At 35.1% G+C, this 22,508-nt stretch overlaps 1 protein-coding gene across 5 annotated transcripts in view; it reads left to right on the plus strand.

The window, feature by feature from the left end:
- Positions 1-22,508, plus strand: part of cutlet (chromosome transmission fidelity protein 18 homolog) — a 144,300-nt gene that overhangs the window by 16,236 nt on the left and 105,556 nt on the right. For all 5 annotated transcript variants that reach the window (XM_069843862.1, XM_069843861.1, XM_069843863.1 and 2 more), the window contains 10 exons: positions 1,464-1,590; positions 2,049-2,132; positions 4,817-4,984; positions 7,384-7,489; positions 10,002-10,297; positions 11,115-11,308; positions 12,454-12,702; positions 18,053-18,151; positions 19,308-19,419; positions 20,850-21,020. In XM_069843862.1, the coding sequence (XP_069699963.1) occupies positions 1,464-1,590; positions 2,049-2,132; positions 4,817-4,984; positions 7,384-7,489; positions 10,002-10,297; positions 11,115-11,308; positions 12,454-12,702; positions 18,053-18,151; positions 19,308-19,419; positions 20,850-21,020 (1,606 nt within the window). The remainder of the gene's footprint in view (positions 1-1,463; positions 1,591-2,048; positions 2,133-4,816; positions 4,985-7,383; positions 7,490-10,001; positions 10,298-11,114; positions 11,309-12,453; positions 12,703-18,052; positions 18,152-19,307; positions 19,420-20,849; positions 21,021-22,508) is intronic.

Consider the following 22,508-nt stretch of genomic DNA (forward strand, 5'->3'; position numbering starts at 1 on the left):
TGAATTTCCTTCCATGTTGTATGTTTTCTTTCTTATTTATTGGTTCTATGAGTTCAATTTTGTATCCTATATCAATATATATTTTTTAATCCTATGGCAGGGCCCTTAATGTGCAAGTATGCTCATAGATTTCACTAGTGCTGTGATACATAGACTGCTTAGTTCGTCAGAGACTATATACCACAGGCTGTGGATACAAATTACATTAGCAATGAATGAATGAATGAATGATGATGATGATACTAAAGAATTGTTAGGATGTCGCAGGAGAACCAGAGTATCAGAATAAAATCCCTGTTGTGTTGACCATGGACTTACCCAACACAAATTACAAATTCTGGGTGGATCAACTGAGATTTGAATCCAGAACCCCTGCTTATAAGCCCATTATGTTGGCACTGAGCCAGTGTATTTTAATGGGTAATGAAAGTTGGTGTTGTATCATTAGTGATGATCTTATATCTATTATTGTTAACAAATGTTCTGAAAATCATTTGCGTTTTCATAGTGTTTTCAATGTTAGAATTACATGATACTGCTAGTGTCTGTTTTTATTACTCTGTAGTTTCTGTGCTGAGACTATTGCTTTCTTCTGATCTTCAGTCTTAATCAGTATACAGAGTGTTAAAAAAAAGTATCCAGTATTTTAGGAGGTGCTAGTATGCATCAAAACAAGAAAATAATCCCTAATAAACATGCTTTCTGAGACCTGAACACTTGTTTATAGGAGGTGCTCAATGTGACGTCCATAATCAAAAGTTTAGGGGATTTAGGTGTAGGGAATGAACAGACCAAGGTGTGGGGGCTCTCCAATCAATCCAACAGCCCTGAAACGTCAGCATCAGGTGTTCATGCACATTGCAGAGAAAATGTGCTGGTGTGCTATTTTGCATGGACCACATCTGTAGTCTTTGCTGACATGGCACATACTCCAGCAAGGTAGGCAATACGTTAATAAGAAAGTCTTGATAATGAGCCCCAGTTAATCTCTGGTAGAACATATGGCCCTTAATCTATTGCCAAGAACGCTTGCCCACATGTTGATTGAGAATCGGTGCTGATGCCTTATTTCTTCAACTGCATGGGGATTTTCATCAGCCCACACATGCTGATTACGAAAATTCACAACACCATCTCTGCTGAACCCTGCTCATATCTGAAACAAAACTTTTGTTTTCAATATTCCTTGCGACGTACCAGTATTCCATCAACTATGGTATGATAATCTGGTAGTCTGCTGTATTGTAGGACAGGAAAATGCATTGCTATAAATGGACGTCACAGTGAGCACCTCCTATGAACAAGTGTTCAGATCTCAGAAAGTATGTGTTGTAGGACCCATGTTTATTAGACATTTTTTTCTTGTTTTGATGCATACTATCACCTCCTAAAATATTGGATACTTTTTATTTAACACCCTGTATTCTGAGTAAAATTGATTAAATATTTTCTGTCATATTCAGGAACAGTGGTAGTAGGAATAGCAGCATCACATGGCGAGTTCCTAGCTACCCATTCATGCCAGTTGCTTGCAGTAACGGAGAGCGCATGTATGTGAGACTGCGGTCAGAAGAGTACTTCGAGCAACAGGTACCTTATTTGAGCAGTTTTTGAAAATAATCACTGGAAATCAACTTCCAAAAATACTTATTCTTTGTGGTCTTGAATATTCAGCTTTAAAGTAGGTAATAGTTTGTATCAGTGGCATACATAGAATTTTGTCAAGGGGTGGTCATTATTAAAGTTGTTTACAATTTACATTATCCGTAAAATTGAAAAAATTAAAATTATCATCGTCATCGTCAATTTTAGGGCCTAAAAATACTCGTAACAATATATACTAATATATTTTTAATCTGCACAAAATACTGAATTTAAGGCCAAAATCCGAAAATGTCTTATAACTCCCATCTCTCATAATAAACTAATATCAATCTGGGCTTTATATTTTGTGTTCTTTTGTGCCTGTTTTTAAATAAAACACATTTACAGGAATTTTTTATATTTGTAAGTGTGGGCGAGTATACATGAAACTGTTTTATTTTTAGATCAATAATGTTGGTGTACAGAGCCGAACTGTTGGTCTTCTGTCCGTCCCATATGAGAAGCTGTGGGAACAGGCCCAGCTATATGTGAGTAAATCCAGTGCTGTTAGTTGAACTAATACACAATGGTTCCTGGGACATTGTCACTGCACTCTAATGCCATAGAGGGACAGACATGGGAAGACGAGTGAGTTGTGATACTCCTAACATGTAACAGCAACATAAACAATTTTGGAAATTCTTGTTTCTGCCATAATTTGTACGTGTTCATACCAGTTTGATGATTTTTTTTATTACATTTATTTATTTATTTTATTTATTTATTTATTTATTTCATCAATCATTGTTCACGTCATGGTGGATTAGATGTATTCCAGCTCTTAATCCGCCATCACTCTCTATACAAATATAACAAAAAATTAATACATTTGAACTTATAAGTATCCTCTGTTATAATAATAATACTACTAATAATAAAAATAATGATAAAAGTAATAATAATAATCAAACTAATAAGTATACTTCTTTTATTTAAAACTCCTACTCTCTTAAGAATTATTCTATTACTTCATTGACTACTCTTTGTAGTTTCTTATCGTGTAACTACTCAACATTTATAATTCCATCTCCGTTAGAGCTTTGACTTTCTCTTCCCATCTAATTTTAACTCTAAACAGAAATTTTCCTAATTTATGCAGATTTCTTGCGTTTAGGTGACCATTTTTTTTATAAGCTACTATAGCGTTTATTTGTAGAAATTTTGTATCCACCCAACTGTTTCTCAAATCATTCGTTGCCTGACACTTTAACGCAATATGCATTGCGTCTTCAGCTAGTTCACACAAAGGACATTTATCCTTCTCTACGTTCCCTCTCCTATTCTTGAGTCTCCAGATACCTAATCTCCACCATGCCATTCCTATGCTCTCTTCCTTTGAATTTAGTCTAACATATTCTTCCTGTTCCCAAAACTGCTACACCTCCCTATAGTATTTTAGTGATCCTGGGTCTTTCATATTACTAAAAATATCTTGTCTTGCCCTCTCTTTTACTATTCTTCCAATAGTTTTCGTGTTATAGATCCTAGTTCTCTCCATAGCCAATTTAGACCTAATCTGCTTATTTCACTTTCCAGCTCTTTCAGCCAATTCGATTTCCAATTAGTGGCTTTCATACAAAATTTTTATTATATTAATTAAGATTAAAAATATCCACTTTTTCGTCCTCTACAATCTAACTGTAATTATACTAGCCTTTGAATGTGAGATTTGTGGGTTCAAACACAATCAGTGACACTAAGGATTCAATTAAAGAGTGTGATCCCAAAACACGTTTAGTCCATTTTTATCCACTGGTCTATGGACTGAGTAGTTTTCAAGTGACACGCACAATAACAAGATTTTTGTAGACAAGGATTGTCATTGTTTTGGAAGAAAAGAAGCTTAAAATATAATGATAGAGGTCTCAAAAAACCATATGTATGTATCAGTCATAAAAAATGGCCAAATGGACTGAGTGACTTTGGGATTACACTCTTCAATTTTATTATTCTTCCAACTTATGTAACTGATTGTTTTTTATATGGAGGAAGGGTCTGAAGACTTGCCCCACAGTGGGAATGGTTGTTGAAATACGAATAGTCACTTTCCTGTAGGTATCGCCCGTTTCCTCCCTGAGTAGCATACTGTGATACCATTTGTACTCCAGTACTACATCCAGTTGTACCATGTTGCTGTATGCAATTGACACATGTAATGATGAATAATGAAATTGAGAGAGTGACAGTGGAATGATTGGGGAAAACGGGAGAACCCCAAAAAAAACCCTCAGAAATCTTGGCTTTGTTCACCACAGATATGACTTTGCCATTGCCAGGATTTGAACCAAGGTCTGCAGTAGCAGTGTATACAATAGTATGGTTTTGGTAACTAAAAGCAATGAATTACTGTTATTTATCTCTCTTACATAATCATTTCAATAAATCTATCCAAGACATTTCTGGATCCCTAAATTAATAATAGGATGTCTTGAAACTGTCTGTCTTATATGATGGAACATTGTTGCCATATACTATGATCTGATCTTCGACTCATTTGCAGTTGAGGCCAGAGAAATGCAATAAACACAGCCCAAACTGTACCTACAATGTTAGCATTGACTGAGATGACACCAATAAGGCAAAACTCATGAGACAATTAGGCCAGAAGATAATGGGGTTGGGGTGGTGAGTTCCTTTTCCCCTGTTTCGTATTGGTACCATTTTATTTTCTTCACTGCTGGGAATGTTTTTTTCCTGTCCAATGGCAGACCAAAGTCTCCATTTGGTGGGGATGCTTCGAAGCTGTAGTTCTTTTAGCTGCTATTAGGCATTGCACTGGGTGTACCATGGGAGGCGACCTACATAACACTGTATGTTGATGATAATGGAGTAATGGTAGAATGCCAGTGTGGGGAAACAGAAGTACCCAGCGAAAACCATTCACCGAGCACCATTTTTGTCTACCACAAATTCCAGTTGGACCTGTAGGGATTCGAACCCGAGTTACCAGCATGCAAAACTGATGTTCTAGCCATTTGTCTAATGGGGCGCCTTACTGGTGTGAATATAATTTAATCAAATTTATCCAGACTTTCTTGCTTATGAGTTTTGCTGCTTGTTCAAATCAGCAAGCTTAGTACTCTGTGACCAAACAGAAGTTGGGCTCAGAAATTTGGACACCTCTAGATGCTGTCTGCAAAGAATTGTGTGATAATGATTTTGTCCTTCACAGATACAGAAAAAACTCGATCAAGAGGAAGCTGCAGAACACGCAAAATCTACAGAACCTGCTGAACCTGCCATAGACTCTGGCTATGAGGATGAGAGTGAGTCTGAGACTGCTGACCTGTGGGTGGAGAAGTATAAACCAAGGAGCTACCTGGAACTGTTGAGTGATGAGGTATTTGAAACTCCTTATTGAGTTTGTTTTATTTTCAAGATGATCTTTCGCAAAATTAAATTGCCAATGCATGTCATAAACATTGTTATAAATATACGAAGGTAAAACTTCTGTACTGAGATTTTCATTGAAATATATGCTTTCAACATCACTCTTACTTACTTACTTACTGGCTTTTAAGGAACCCGGAGGTTCATTGCCGCCCTCACATAAGCCCGCCATTGGTCCCTATCCTGTGGAAGATTAATCCAGTCTCTACCATCATATCCTACCTCCCTCAAATCCATTTTAATATTATCTTCCCATCTACGTCTCGGCCTCCCCAAAGGTCTTTTGTCCTCCGGCCTCCCAACTAACACTCTGTATGCATTTCTGGATACACCCTTACGTGCTACATGTCCTGCCCATCTCAAACGTCTGGATTTTATGGCCCTAATTATGTCAGGTGAAGTATACAATGCGTGCAGCTCTGTGTTGTGTAACTTTATCCATTCTCCTGTAACTTCATCCCTTTTAGCCCCAAATATTTTCCTAAGAACCTTATTCTCAAACACCCTTAATCTCTGTTCCTCTCTCAAAGTGAGAGTCCAAGTTTCACGACCATACAGAACAACCGGTAATAACTGTTTTATAAAATCTAACTTTCAGATTTTTTGACAGAAGACTACATGACAAAAGCTTCTCAACCGAATAATAACAGGCATTTCCCATATTTATTCTGCATTTAATTTCCTTCCGAGTGTCATTTATGTTTGTTACTGTTGCTCCAAGATATTTGCATTTTTCCACCTCTTCGAAGGATAAATCTCCAATTTTTATAGTTCCATTTCGTACTATATTCTGGTCACGAGACATAATCATATACTTAGTCTTTTCGGGATTTACTTCCAACCCAATAGCTTTACTTGCTTCAAGTAGAATTTCCGTGTTTCCCCTAATCGTTTGTGGATTTTCTCCTAACATATTCACGTCATCCGCATAGACAAGAAGCTGATGTAACCCGTTCAATTCCAAACCCTCTCTGTTATCCTGAACTTTCCTAATGGCATATTCTAGAGCAAAGTTAAAAAATAAAGGTGATAGTGCATCTCCCTGCTTTAGCCCGCAGTGAATTGGAAAAGCATCAGTTCAACATCACTCTAACTGAAAAAATGATTTCTGTGTGCACATTGGTTTCTCCGGAGATATACCCATACATACCTACCCACCCACCTCACCCGCCTGCCCACCCAACCACCCGCCCACTTACCGACCTACCTACCTACCTACCTACCTACCTATCCTGCTTTACTCCAAATCATACTAGACGATTTTCACTTCTTGATGATGATAATTTTAATTAATTAATTGATTTACCGTGTATAACTTTTCATACATGATGTGACTCCAAAATTCATAATATCTTCTGCTTCTTCTTCTCCTTCTCCTTCTCCTTCTCCTTCTCCTTCTCCTTCTCCTTCTCCTTCTCCTTCTCCTTCTCCTTCTCCTTCTCCTTCTCGTTCTTCTGGAGTCCTATAGCCCATTTGGAATCTGGCGTCCCAGTAGAGGTGCGAGTTCATGTTCTTTTCTTGTTTGGATTTATCTAGCTTATTGCAGCGTGAAAGATGTTTGTCCATCAGGTCTGAGTGTGCAATGATCTGAATTGGAGATTTGTACTCTATTGGAGGTGTTGTGCTAAACAATCATGACCTGTATCCAGTCTGAATAAAGCCCCTGCTTTCTCTCCTGGTTTGGTGCTATTGATTTTCCAAGTGTGATGTATGTTTTCCCGCGTTTTTTCCCTAGAAGATTCTGTGCAACTGGCATCATATTTGTGTTTCCATTTTTGGTGAAAGATTCTGTCGACTTCTTGTTTTGTTGTGGACTTGGTTTGTTGTTGTAGTTCAGTTCCCTTTCTAGCCAGATTATCTGCCATTTCATTTCCCTGGATTCCTACATGAGAGAGGATCCATTGGATGCTGATGTGCTTCTGTAGGTTGTTTAATGTTCGTATTGTTTTTATTTCATTTGTGGTTTTTGATTGGGGTTCATAGTTGATGTGATTACTTGTATTGCTGCTTTTGAATCTACCAGAAGAACTGTCTTAGTGAATGCATTTGGTCTACATGAGTTGTGTTAGGGCAATTAGGATTGCTTGAAGCTTACCTTCGTATGGAGTCTTATTGTGACCTACAGGAATTAGTGACTGAACAGTTCACAAAATATTTCCGGTCTTGCCTCCTCAGTTTATCTAAGGGAATCATCTGTATATATTCTTAGCCACTCTCCTAGTGAGTATATGTTGTTTATTGTTTCTAGGGTGGTTTGTTTTAATTTCTGTATTGAATCTTCTTTTTTTCTAATGTTTTCTTGAAGATTTAGAACTGATAATATTGTAACCTGAACATTGTGGTGTGCAGGGCGCTAACAGAACATTGCTGCATTGGCTTAAGCTGTGGGATAAAGTGGTTTTCAACCGAGAAAGGAAAGTGAAGCAGAAGGGGAAGGAAGCAGATGCAAAGAAAGGTAAGTGACGCTAATGTTGTACTTAAAAAATCTGTTTGAGAGGAGATTTGAGACCTCACTAATTACATTACTGGCATGCAAAGATACCTAACCTCTTCTAATCGATATTCATTGATAATTTGTTCGTGTAAGTGCGGCTTCGTTAGTTATCACTTGCAAGCATAGATGGTGCAGATAAAATGAGTGTTGCTGGCAGTATGTAAAATAATATGCTGAAAAGAAATTGAAGAAATACCGTTGCTAACACGTGAACCACTTTTTGACTTTGTTTTTGACTTTAGGACTGCAAGACACATGGTATTGACAGGATGCCCTAACTCCCACATGCCCACAATGCACTCTTGAATGATTTCGCCAGGATTATGAGAGTCCATAACGACAGAATAATGAACATGCATGTGGGATATTGCACTTCTTGAAACACTGCCAATCCTGTCTTATCAATCCCAACTTTTTATATCAGGAGTTATCCTGTGAGAAATATGTATATACAGTACTGTATACATATGAACAAATTGTAGAATAAGTTATAAATAAATAAATAAATAAATAAATATATATATATATACATGAATAAATAATGCAGTTTTATTTTATGGTCTTGGTTGACAATGCGAACTCTGTTGGACTAGGTGTTGCATAGCGGAATTGATAGACAGCACCAAATAATGAATCACGATACTTACAAGACTTCAACAATCATCCCTAAATAAGGAGGTCAGCTTAGCGTAATAAGCTTTAGATAAGAAATAAATATCAAAGATCCTTCAATAACTGTCTATTCTTTAAACCTAATGTATAATACAAAGTTTACATTAGGTTACATAAAATATATCTGCGACTAGCGCTTTCGCTATTAAAATAGCATCTTCAGGTCTGACTTGCGTGTTATTGAGCTTTATACATAAAGATATAGATGGAAAAGTAACAGTGAAATATAGTAAGGTACATGACGTGAAAAAATTACTTATTAAAATAACAATGCTAAGAAGGCAAAGTAAAAAATTATTAATAAGAAATTGATAGATAGACTTCTTTTTAAGAGAAAATCCCTTTTAAACAAGAACTCAGATATCACGCTTACGACCTTGACTGATACTAAAAAACCAAAATACTGGAATGTAATGTCTTTTTATAATAATGTGTCATACAAGTTACTTAATTCTTTCAAAAAAGAAAATGTAAAGGTCGCCTTTAGAACAGGTAATAAACTTAATAATGTTATTCCTAATAATATTTGTAACTTTGATAAATACGCTGGTGGTGGAGTATACATGCTGCATTGTAAGAATTGTCCAAAAAAGTATATTGGCCAAACTAAAAGAAACTTTAGGACTAGATATTCGGAACATAAGGCAGATTTCCGTCACAATCGTAATAAATCCAAATTTGCATCCCATTTGATTGAGAACAATCACGAACTCCAAAGAATGTCCGACGCTTTACAGATTTTAAAACCCATCAGCAACGGAACCATTAATTTAGTTGCAGAAGAATTTTATATAGCTAAATCGCATAATAATAATATTTCATTAATTAATGAACAATTACCCAGTTCTAATAACCCTTTATTTAAATTAGCCAATGGAAACTCTTCTCCTTGCAGCGTGTGCCCCCCTCCACTTGCGTCATGACGTGATCCCTTTATACTGTTTGTCATTGCACCAGTCACCACCACGTAACCGGCCAGGCAGCATCACCGCTTCCCACTACTTCAAACATCTCGTAAGTGGTTTATCGTTACGTGATTTCTTTCTTATCCGCATAGATTCCTACATTAAAACTTTCTTATTGATTTTTGCAGATTTCACTACGCGCTGCCATATCACATGTCGTGATGACTGATGCAAATAATATTTTAATTTGTTACTTTCTTAACTGTCATTGTCTCATTTTATAAACTGCACATTGTTTCGCAGAATTTTATTTCTAGACATACTTTTTATGATCTTTTTAGACCTTATAGTGGTTTAAATTATTACAAATATTCGGTTGTTTTCAAGCCAATTTTTTACTTTGCCTTCTTATTATTGTTATTTTAATATGTAATTTTTTCATGTCATGTACCTTATTATATTTCGCTGTTACTTTTCCATCTATATCTTTATGTATAAAGCTCAATAACACGCAAGTCAGACCTGAAGATGCTATTTTAATAGCGAAAGTGCTAGTCGCAGATATATTTTATGTAACCTAATGTAAACTTTGTATTATACATTAGGTTTAAAGAATAGACAGTTATTGAAGGACCTTTGATATTTATTTCTTATCTACTTGTTAACTTGTCGGATCAGCATGCCTTTCAAATTAAATAATAAGCTTTGGGCTATGGTGCAAGCCTTCAGGCTCTCCTCTGTAAAAAAGAAGTGTTTACATTACAGTGTAAGTTAAAAAATAGTGGCAGTGTTTTAATGAAGAATGAGATGTAATGGGATAACTGTGGAAGTACTGTAAGTTTCCTTCATCCTATGCATCACTGTAAGCTTCAATAGGAAATTGTGTTTTGTTGCAGACAATCGCTTCCAAAAGAAGTTCAAAGGGATAGTGAATGATGAGCTTGATGAACACGGATGCCCACAGCAGAAGGTGGCTCTGCTGTGTGGGCCTCCTGGCCTTGGCAAAACAACTCTAGCCCACATGGTGGGCACACACGCGGGCTACAATGTCGTGGAGGTGAATGCAAGTGATGACAGGAGTCCAGAGTCCTTCCGGTTAGCACTGGAGGCTGCCACACAGATGCGAGCCGTGATGGGCACTAATCCACGACCCAATTGTCTGGTGCTGGATGAGATTGATGGGGCTCCTGCGGTGAGTAGGGGAAGTAGGTGAGAGACGGAAGAAGGAGTGAGAGGGAGGAGATGTGTGACAAGTTAGAAAATGGGACAGTGAAGAGCGATATAAAGAAAAGAAAGGGATGAACGTATGGTGGAGAGAATGAAGGAAGGAGGGAATATGGGAAGAACATTCATAATGTGGAATATTCATAATTTTAATACAAGACATAAATCAGATCTCCATCTACCCTCTGTTAATCTCAGCTTTTATGCAGATACTGTCTCATAAGTAATGTCTGTTTTTGAGCAAAATTTTAGTTGGAGTGTGAAATTAATCGAATCTTCAAAGTAAAGCCCATTAGATATATGGTCTTGAGCCATCTTTCAGTAGGGTTTGTTATATCGTAACAGTGCCATTTTCTGATTTTTGATTCAAAGAATTCGGAGATAACCATTTCAATGGCTTCTAAGGTTTGGAAATTTCTTCCATGTAGGAAGTGGGTCATGGACGAAACAAATGATATCCAAAGGCTCAGGATCAGGCTATATGCTGGTATGGTAACAGTTCGATTCCTTCCTAATACACATCATTATAATAATTTTGCTAAATCTTGACATGAGTATCAAGTTCTCTTTACTTTGAGCATCCATCCCTTAACCTCAAGCAACAGCTAATGTATATTAAGCATGCCAATTTATGTTTCCAAAGAATCTATAGATCCTGAAAGAGAAAAATATTGAAATATAGTAAAATTATGCTGGCAAAAGGTGTACATCTCTCCTTAAGTGTCAGTTCCAAGCAGCTTGCAACACTCTTTCCCCCTAATTATTGCCTTTGTGTCTCATTGCAGGCGTCCATAGATGTTCTCATAAAATTTATTCAGGGAAAGGACACTGGCCGAGGACGTGGAAAGAAAAAGGGACGTGGAGGCAGCGTGCTGAAGAGGCCAGTCATATGCATTTGTAACGATGTGTATGTGCCGGCACTCAGAGCGCTGAGACAGGTCGCCCTTATCGTGCAGTTCCCACCCACCATGTCCTCCAGGTAACTCACGTGCTAGAAATTGGATTTTAGAAAGGAACACTAAAGTCTCTTAATGTTCACCCCTATTAAGTGATCATTTTGTCTGGCAACTGAAATCGCCATATAGAACTTTATTATTACATGTCGTTTTTGAAAGTTATACCTCATCATAACTGTTGATGAGCATTTTGAAAGTGCATTTTGCTGTAAACCTACTCTTGAGTGCCGTACATGGCATGTTACATTTTGCACAACCACTGGTAATCCTTCCTTGCACTTAATTGTGAATAGTCGATCAGCATCACTGACTGGCCTTACATTTACCAGAACATCGACATCTCTCTCTCTGTTCTATAAAACAGTTCATCATCTTTTCCTATGTACTCAACAATGGGCAAACTTTTCACTTTCTTTTCAAAATTTCTCCTGCCCGTGGTAAGATTTTAGCAGTGTGTGTTCATTAAATGGAGTGAAATCATCTATTCAATATCTTTCTGAAGGATTTTGCATTTATCATTTTTTATATGTATTTGAAAATTTTAATTTGTGAAAACTGTAAAGATATATTTCTGTTGTTTTTTTTAATCGATTCTTGCTCTCGGTCTGAAGGTTTAAGTACTCAATTTTGTAATCGTGGTCCCTATATGCACACACGTGTATGCATGCACATACGCTGTTTTGTATGATGTTACTAGATCTCGGATTTGTAGGCCCTTAGAAATCAACCTAAATTAGACCCTAAAATGATCGAAATCAACCTAAATTAGACCCTAAAATTATCGAAATCAGCACTAAAAAATACAATACGATTTTGTGCACCTAAAATGTGTTTCTATCCACTCAAACTACAGTAACTATAAAAATACAATTAACTAGTGAGTATTAAGCATTACGGTATACAGTGGAAAAAATAATAAAAAAGTATTGTGGATAGAAACTTTATTTTATGTATTAAATTATGAATAATTATTAATGAATTCGTTTGCTGATGCATAACACAGGCCTGCGAATTAAAATTTTTGTTTCAGTTATTAGTTAGTCATTAGTTAACAACAACAGCACTAACATCTGATCTTATAGTAAAAATAACTATTAGTTTTTCAGGGTAAGAAAGGATTATGTTAAGTGATGTTTACATGAGAAATTAAAAGAAATATTTCCAACAGGCTGGCACAACGACTACTGGAAATAGCACGAAAACAGCACATCAGAACTGATATGGGAGCCCTTCTTGCACTTGCTGAGAAGTCGAACAATGACATTCGCTCTTGTCTGTCCGTGCTGCACTTCTTCAAATCACAGAAGAAGGACGTGCGTCTTAAGGACATACAGAAGAGTAATGTTGGCCAGAAAGATGTTCAGAAGAGCCTGTTCAATGTTTGGCACGAAGTGTTCCAGATACAGCGCTCCAAGAGGTATGACTCATGCTCATTTCATGAATTTACTCCATCGCATGGAAAAATTCGAAATATGCAGAAATCAATGAGAATGTACAAATATTAATTTGAGCCTCGAACTTTTAGATTTAGGTGATGGTGATTATGACATTGATGTTGACAATGATGATGATGATAACAATGATTGATACTGCATGCGATAGCCCAGAGAGAGGCTAAAGGCCTGCTCCCACTTAGCTGAATCTAAACGAATTGTCTGCTGCTGGTAACATCTGGTGGAATCGAATCGAACTGAACAGAATTGAAGCGTGTTGCAGTTTAAAATGTATCACATAAAGCTTTAGCACAATTACATGATTAGGCAGAAAGAGAATAAATCCATATCCAAAACAAAAAAGGGAAATACTGGATTAGTGCTATTTTTAACTAGGGATATAGCCGACTTGGAGAATTTTCCATTTTATTTCACTGTATTCTGAGAAATGAAACAAAATTTCGTTCTATAGCACTTCGTTGGATTTTAATTTTCGCCTGTATTTCCATTAATTACTTATTTCGCTTCAAGCATTATCACAGGAATAATTATTACAGTAGTACTTTTGTGTTTTGTCACACAAAAGCAGATATTTCTGAACATAATTTATTAATTTTCCTTCGTTCATATTATTAAATTTAATTTTTTGTATTTATACTCTCAAATAATAATACAGATATCTTCCTTATCCAAGAAGCAAATCTTAATGCTGACCATTTAAAATATTTGAATTTTAAAGGTTTTAATATGAAACTGTTACCCAAAGGTAGACAGATCAGTAGTGGAATTCTCGCAGGTACATCAAAGAAATTAATTACAAATTTTCAAATCATAAAAGAAATGGATAATCAAGACAAATTAGAACTAATAAAAATTGAAGTATGGAAAAATCAACAACATTTCAAAATCTACAGTGCCTATAACCCACCTAATAATCCCCTTGATCTAACTTTGTTTGATATACAACCTAAAACTATCATAATTGGTGACTTTAATGCCCACTCCCAACTTTGGGGCTACGATAATGTAAACCAACCTGGAAAAATGATCATGGACCTCCTAAATACTACAACCGCAGAACTTGTCTACAGAAAAGAAGATCCCCTTACTTTCATTCATTATTCTGGTTCTGGTACAAATCCAGACTTATTACTAGTAACATCAGATATCCATCACGAAACCAAGAAAAAAATAATTGAAGACCCTGGATCTGGCCATAGAGTCATCATTGCTTCTATCCATCTCCACCAAAACCGAAGACAGGCACCCTACAATAACAAAACAACATGGAACTTTAAGAAAGCGAATTGGAAACTATTTACAACAGAACTCGATAAACACCTCAAGGTCAACACACCACTAATGGAAAATACAAACTCTGATAGATTGAACAAATATTTCTGCGAATCTGTTCTTAAAATTGCAAAAAAGCACATTCCACGAGGCAAACCAAAAAAATACACCCCATTCTGGACAGAAAACCTGAATTTATTGAAACAAGATAGAGATAAAGCAAGAACCAAAGCAGAACATAGCAAAACACCAGAAGATACTGAAGACTGGAGGAAGAAGACTGCCATTCTTAAAAAAGCAATCATAACAGCAAAAAAGAACAGTTTTAATAAATTTATTGAAAATATTAATTACATAACTGATAGCGCTAAAACATATACATTTCTGAAGAATATTTCCAATACACAGGAAAATACTAGCCAACCTATTATTCATAATAACAAAACACTAACAGATAGTAGAGATATAGCAAACGCATTTAATAAACACTTCTCAAACTCTCACAGATTACATCCCAATATCAAAAAAACTGACAAATTTATCAAAAGAGAATTACATAAAAATAATAAAAACAATATTACTAGTACAAAATCTGAAATATTTCATAAAAATTTTACTTCCAAAGAATTAACTCTAGCTATACAAAATTTAAAAACCAAGAAATCTCTTGGCCCCGACAACATTCATTCCGAATTTTTTAAACATCTGGGGGAAAAAGCCAAGTCTGTACTTTTATCCATTTTCAATTTATCATGGAACAACTCAATTCCTGCAGCTTGGAAAAAAGCAATCATTGTACCAATTCACAAAAAAGGGAAACCTGCTCATGATGTTAACAGTTATCGACCAATAGCACTATTAAGCATGATAGCAAAAACCATGGAGTCCATGATCTCCAACAGATTAACTTGGTATTTAGAATCCCAAAATCTTTTATCACCAAGACAAGCCGGTTTTCGACAACTACACTCTACCAATGAACAAGTCATACGCCTCGGCCAAGAAATAAAAGACAGTTTTAACAAGAAAGAAGATACCTTGGCAATATTTATTGACTTTCAGTTAGCATATGACTCTGTTTGGAGAAATAAATTATTACTAACACTCCAGAAATTAGGTATCTCCAGCAGTATGTTCAGATGGATATCAGAATTCCTTAGTCAAAGGAGGCCACTAAATTCAATAACTCACTTTCTAGTTACAGACAAACATATCGAGGTCTACCTCAGGGCGCTGTCCTCAGCACAACTTTATTCAATATTTATATAAATGACTTACCCTCCCTATTAGAGGAATCAAACATGAAAACAGCACTATTTGCAGATGATATAGTTTTGTGGACTTCCGGATCTTACAGACATAGAGACAAAATTAAAAATTCTGCTCTTAAAGCTCTAAATCAACTACATGAATGGAATACATCAAATTTGATGACACTCAATTTAAGCAAAAGTAACTACCAAATATTTTCACTCGGTAAAAAAGAAAGAGAATTCAATATCCAATACAATGGCCAACACCTTCCTAGGACTTATGAATCCAAATATCTTGGAGTTATTTTCGATAGTAAGTTAACATGGAGCAACCATTTGAAATACATTTCTGAAAAAGCTCGTAAAAGATTCTCCCTTCTAAAAAGACTAGCAGGAAAGAAATGGGGATGCTCTAGGAATACTTTGAACACTACATACAAAATGTTTATACAGCCAGTGCTGACATACTGCGGAGAAATTTTAATTACTTCGCCTTTCATAAACGACATAGAATATGTTCAAAACCAAGCTCTCAGACTCATTACTGGTGGAATCAAAACAACGCCAATAGATTCTATGAGATTCCTCACTAATATTAACAGCATCAAAATGACAATAGAAGAAAAAGCACTGATTCAATATGAAAAACTTATCAGATTACCAGGTAACAATTGGCATTCATACAGTCCTCTTTGTAGATTGAAAACTCAAAAAAGTCTCATATCCATTGTTCAAGAATTAAAACAGAAAATCAATATCCCGAATTTAAAAGAAAACTTACAAATTAAACCAAACCCTTTAACTCTATTAAATATAGAATATAATCTAAATTTAACAGAAGAAATACTGAAATCAGAAGTAAACACTGAAATACTGAAACAATTGTCTTTAGAGACAATTAATATTAGATACCCTCCACAAAACTGGCTTCATTTATACACCGACGGATCCTTGATCTCCAGAGAACAAGGTGCCGGTGCAGGTGTTACGTGCTGTCTCTTCTCACTTTATAGATCTCTTGGATATGGAACAATAAGTTTTGATGGTGAAATCATTGCAATAAGTGAATGTCTCAGGAATCTTCTATGCCACATCAATAAATTTAGGAATGCAGTTATATTGTCAGACTCCAAAGCAGCTATTCTATCAATAGTCTCTAAACACACACCTTCATCTCAAACAGCAGAAATAACTAAAATGCTCTCTCAATTATTATCACTCAATAAAAGAATTGTATTCCAATGGATACCATCCCATTGTGGAATCCTGGGAAACGAGAATGCGGATGCTTTAGCAAAGAAGGGCAGCACTGCTACTTACAGACCTGTTACTAAATCTATGTATTACTCTGTGAAGAGATTTATTAAATCTACATACTTAGACTTTAACAAACAAAATTTGAAAACTCAATCCCAAGGGAAAAAATAGAACTCTCTGCATCAAAATCCACAGTTAATTCCCGATTTACCACGAAAATCGTCTGTAGCTGCATTTAGATTGGCAACAGGCCATGATTGTTTGGCCAAACACCTGCATAGAATTGGAATATATCAGTCCCCTAACTGCCCATTGTGCAACTCAAACCAAGAAATGGATTCGGAACACCTCAAAATCTGTGCTTCAGTGGCTAGTCATGATAATATCTTTGAAAAATATTGGAGTGCAAGAGGTCAAATGACTTTATTGTCAAATCCCTGGCATTAGAAAACAACAACAACAATTTTTTGTATAACCTACTAACTATTTCAGCAGTAAATTTCAGTAAACAAATTTTATTAAACCACCAAAAATGGATATTGCTCATTTGTTTTTTCACGAAGGCTTCATGAGAACATACAATCATATCTGAAACAAGAAATTCTGTTCTGGCAGTGGAATAAATTTTCTACCTCGTGTGTTCCATTTGATTCGATGTACCGCTTTCTGCTATCTTTCATTTAAATACATTGTGAAGAGAAATTCTGTTTGATTCGATTCTGGTAAGTGGAAGTGGGCCTTAAGGACTATCAGCCAACTGCTGACCTTGCATCCACGTGCCTCAACAGAGATCATTCAACCAATATGGGTATAAAATGTGGTTAACACGATAATCCATCCATTCATTTCAAATGACAGTTAAAAAAGATAAATATAAATATGAAAGAAAAAAATAAAAAACTACAAGCAATAAATATTCACAACGTGTTAAGGGAACTGAAATGTTACAAAATATGCAAAACGTACAATTAGAAGTTATGCATTACCTTTGTGACATTAATTTTTTTTATATTGTTCTTAGTTAAAGTAGTAGATATTAAGAAATATTCAGAATTGATTATTTTACTATCACATATTCAATTGTCAGAATTCAGTATTTTTTATGTAATGTAGGTGATACATCAAAGTAGTTTTGTCCTATATTCATTCTGCATTTCTGCCTTAGAATACGAAATAAAGTAAATGTGAGAATTGTTTTCAAGAGAATTTTTCATAGGAATTAATCAATTTTCTAATGAATTTTGTAAAAATGTGAAGGTTTAAGTTCTATTAAAATTCGTTGAATTTTATTTTGAGCCATTTCAAGCACACTGATTGACATATTGACCAAACACAATAAATATTTATTACATCAATTCACATGAACTGAACATAAATGTGAGACAAAAATTACTATATATTTACATTATCGTTTCTTTCATTCGAATGTAACTATCTGATCAGAGAACGATAATTTTTGTGTTTTGTATCTTACAGTGATAGTTGATAAAATTAGTAACAGCAATCTTCAGTAACATATTTTAATTTTCAGGAGGACTTGTAGTACTGCAGTAAGGGATGGAAGTCTGGAACCAATGCCTGACCTCAACTCTCCTGAGATGAAATTTGGAGATATGTCTCTCACGTCAAGGTAATGCTCTAGATGAAAGTGCAATAAAATAGAAGTGTCATATAATCGTATATAAGTATAGCAATTAGAGCCCGAATTTATATTTATAAAGCTTGAAATGTGCATGCAAAAATGCTCCATATGAGCCACTTCAGGCAAGGCCACATAGCAGCACCACTAGTGGCTCGTTAGTGGCACTGCAAACACGTGTTTGAAGCATTGCTTAATACACTAAATTTTTATAGAGAATTTTTTCAGTCTTCCAGTGAACATGGACATAGAAAGAGATATAGTTTTGGCAACTTTGCTCATATGGAGAAAGAATAGATGTAAAAATAGAAAAAGAGTTTGGGTCCAGCCATTGGTTTTGGAAAGACGGAATCAAGGACTATTTCACACTTCATTTAATGATTTACATCAGGACTGTAAAAAGTTTTTTTTTTTCCGCATGATTAAAAAATCATTTCAAGAGTTTCTAGCAGGAATTATCAATGAAATTCGAAAAAAAAAAGATGCCATGACACAATAGGCTATGTACTGTCATGACAGTGTAAGGAATTGGTGGCCCAACAGTCGTCCCTTAGCAGTGCCACAGATATACCACTAAAACAGTGGTGTGGCTGTGGCCCCATCTGAAACCTACAATTTAATTCCATGTATCGTGACGGGAAGCACCACTTTTAGTGGCTGCCACCAGAGGCAAAGTCGCCCACTCAGACCATCTGCAGCACCACTATTCTGTGGCTGTGGCTGCGTCTGAAGGCCCTAATTTATATCCGTTATTCACAAGTGGCAGTGCTTCAGCAGCGCTTCTAGAAGTAGCCTCGTCTGAAAAGGCTCTAAATTCTCAAAATATGTACTATAATGTGAAATATAAATTTCGAAAAATAACAGCTCGTAAATGGTTTTACTTTTTAATGGAGTGAAAAGGTTGATAGCCTTTTCAACCTCACTATTGCGCAATTTGTTGGAAGTTGTGCAAAACATTTTACATTGCAATAAAAAAACTAACTTGATGATATATAGAAGATACATTTTGACTGATTTTCATAATTTTTACAGCACCATCTTTAGGATTTAAGGAATTACATGCATGTTTTGTCCTTTCAGAAACTGAATTAAAAAGTAAATGTATAAATGAGAAATTATTAAAGGTGTATAAATTTCTATTTAACAGGATGCACAGTGTTCTGCGAACAGTACAATGCTGTGGAGATTATGATCGCCTCATGCAGGGTGTTTATGAAAACTATCTCAACATGAGTTTCAAAGACAGTCGTCTTGAAGCAGTAAGTAGACTATATCTCTTACAAATAAACTCTACGTAAAGAGGAAATACAATGTACTGTATTTTTTCCTGTCTTGTTTCTTCTTTGTCACTGATAGTGAATCTTAGTTTCATGCTTGTGTTAGTTGCCATTTGCTTTGCTTTGGAGTACAAAAATTAAAACTATTTTATGTTTTTGTCTTTAACACAAATGTATATGCTAAGGAACTGAAACTGAATGGTCACATTTTATTTTGTGTGATGGAGTAGAGTTCATGAGGTCCAAAGATCAGATTAATTATGGCTAATTAGTATCTTACGTCTTCACTTCTTCAATTCTTAAATGGTCATTATTTTAAGGTAACAAGGTAGTGTAAGTCTACTATAAAATACAGCAGCTCACATTTTGCTCTGTATCTCTTAAACTTTTAAAGCCATCCATTTATAGTACATTATGCAACGAGCCTATAATGATAGTAATTAAGACGCGAGTATGTTTGTTTATGAAACGAGTGCAAGCGAGTTTCATATTTTCATATGAGCGTCTTAATTACCATCATAGGCAAGTTCCATACGACTTTTTATGCTCGACCATATTTCTGACTTGAAATTATTCAGAAGTATTCATTTCATTCGTATCTGACTGAAGATCGGAAGTGACCTTGTGCATAGCTCGTAAATTGTGAGATGTGGGCAGACGTGAAAGTATTGATTTTTTCCGAGGAACAATAATGTCATTGACCTTGATGTAATCTAGAGAATAACATGAACTAATTTTGATATAACCTGGAAATTGATTTAGAATTGAAAAACGAGATGACAAATTGAATTTATTTGAATATTATTTACATTAACGCTAATTATTATAGTAACAGAACATAACCTTCTGCGACAGTATTGGATTTCCAGCCTCCATGACATTTCCCTTGTCTTTCGATTGCATATCCGAGAATAATCGAAAACCTGAACTTTAATGAATAGGTGTACTTTAATGACATGCATTAAAGGACTGCTACCAGGTGTATAATTACTACATTTCGGCATGGTCGAGCATAAAAAATTTTAAGACAGACTAAGGAAACTCTGATGAACATAACCTGTAAATTTTAATATTCTAGCAAACATATAATAATTTTAATAAAATATTTTGTGGTGGGGGGACATAAATGCCAATTTTTCTCATAAACTAGTATAAGGATTTGAATAAATTTTTTTACACATTCTACAGACATCATTTAATTTTGATAACTAGAATTATTGTCTTATGTTAATTTGAGAATGAGGCTATTTTTTTTAACATTTGAAAAAGTAATGTAATTAATGTAATTTTTTAAACAATAAGAAAAATGAACCAGCCAATTTCTGTGAAAAATTTTCATCATGGTTACTTAGTCTGTATTCTTATTGTATTGTAAATAGCCACATGATAAAAGTGAACACTTTGTTGTACAGGTCTCGCTGGGAATGGAATGGTTTTGTACTGCAGATGTAATGAGTCACAAGATCCACACCAGTCAGAACTACATCCTGATGCCATACCAGCCATTTGTATTCGTGATGTGGCACTTCCTGTTTTCCAGCTTGTCTTGGCCCAAGATAACATACCCAAGTGCAGGCTACGAGGTAAGAGCATCATATAAATATCCAGAGATAAAATTGTAGCAAGTAGTTTAGCTAAGAACTTAGTCTTTACACATGAGATAGCGCCACTTATCCTTTTGTTAATAGAGTACATTGGATTCTTTAGAGTAAAGTGACCAGAGCAAGATTATGACCTGTCTTTTTCTCTTAGAACGTATGTTCAACCTCCATGGACTCCGGTCTGCCTTAGTAACATATATGGGGAATATTTTGTTGTTGTTTTTTTTTTTTTTTTTTTTTTCACTATATAAATTATTTTTTTAACTAATGGCTGGCACTTGACTTGTGTAATTCACCTATTATTAGGAAGGGATATCAAATTTTCGCAAATGATTTTTTTCACGAATTTCTGCTGATTAAGTCATAGAATTAAAAGCTCTGCAAGTATGAACGAGACTTGTGAATTTTGTTCATTTTTACACTTTTTTTTTTTCTTTAGAATTTTGCCATTTTTGTGTTAAATGCGATATTTTTACGAATATTGCAGGATCTTAACATTCATTGGTGATGAAATTCCATTATTATATTTTCGACAATAAAATATTTAAAATAAGTACGAAATTAAGTTTGTCTTTTATGTTTTATCACGTTGGAAGGCTGGCTGCTCAGTTGAGAAAAATGAAAATCTGTATGTCGCGCATGTACAATGCATAAGTTTGTTTTAATAAATAAATAAATAAATCTTCCTCAACTTGGTGAGGTTGCCAAAGACAAAGAATGTTAAACAGTAACATTAAAAATGACATTAAAATGTCTTACAAGAAATTTGTTTACCAGAAACTAACATTTGCAGTAGATAATATTTCACATAATAAAAATATTATAAAAATACAGATTAAAAAATGGACTGAGAAAATTCAACTGTAATTTGAATTGAAATACAAATGTCGCCGTAAAATCTGCAGAGAACTCTTCGAAGCTATAATAGAAATTTCCTTAATTGTTGCTGTTGGGACTCCAAATTTATGACAGAATGACACAAATTGTTTTGTTATGGTTCCTCTAGCGCCCACCATTAATCCGATGACTTCTATATCCCTGAGTTTATATGATGTTTTGTAATAAGGGATAGTGGGTTCATATATTCTCCTTTTCTCTAGATTAACTTCCTCAGGTTGATTCTGATGAGTCTCGAATCTGATGGTCTGATCCAGAATATAACCTTTTGTCTCTCCAGGTTTAAATGTTATAATATCAATACGCTGATGACTTCCAGTATCCTAACACAATAAGAAGATATTTTGGATTTGATATATGAAAGTTGGCTTGAAATGTCAGAATTAGACATTAATTCTTGGGCTAGTTTAATTGAAATGGCTTCCCTGCTGACAAACAAATGAATGATGTTTTTCACAACTTTGAAGTTCTGGCAGTAATAGTTGCTGGCATTAATCCAGGGCTCCCATCTTGTCAAAATTGGAGAAGGCGCCAAGGAAATGTCTGGAGCTACCAACTTAAATGATGCAACAC

This window comes from Periplaneta americana, chromosome 13 (genome assembly GCF_040183065.1).
Source record: "Periplaneta americana isolate PAMFEO1 chromosome 13, P.americana_PAMFEO1_priV1, whole genome shotgun sequence".
NCBI classification, from domain to species: Eukaryota; Metazoa; Arthropoda; class Insecta; order Blattodea; family Blattidae; genus Periplaneta; species Periplaneta americana.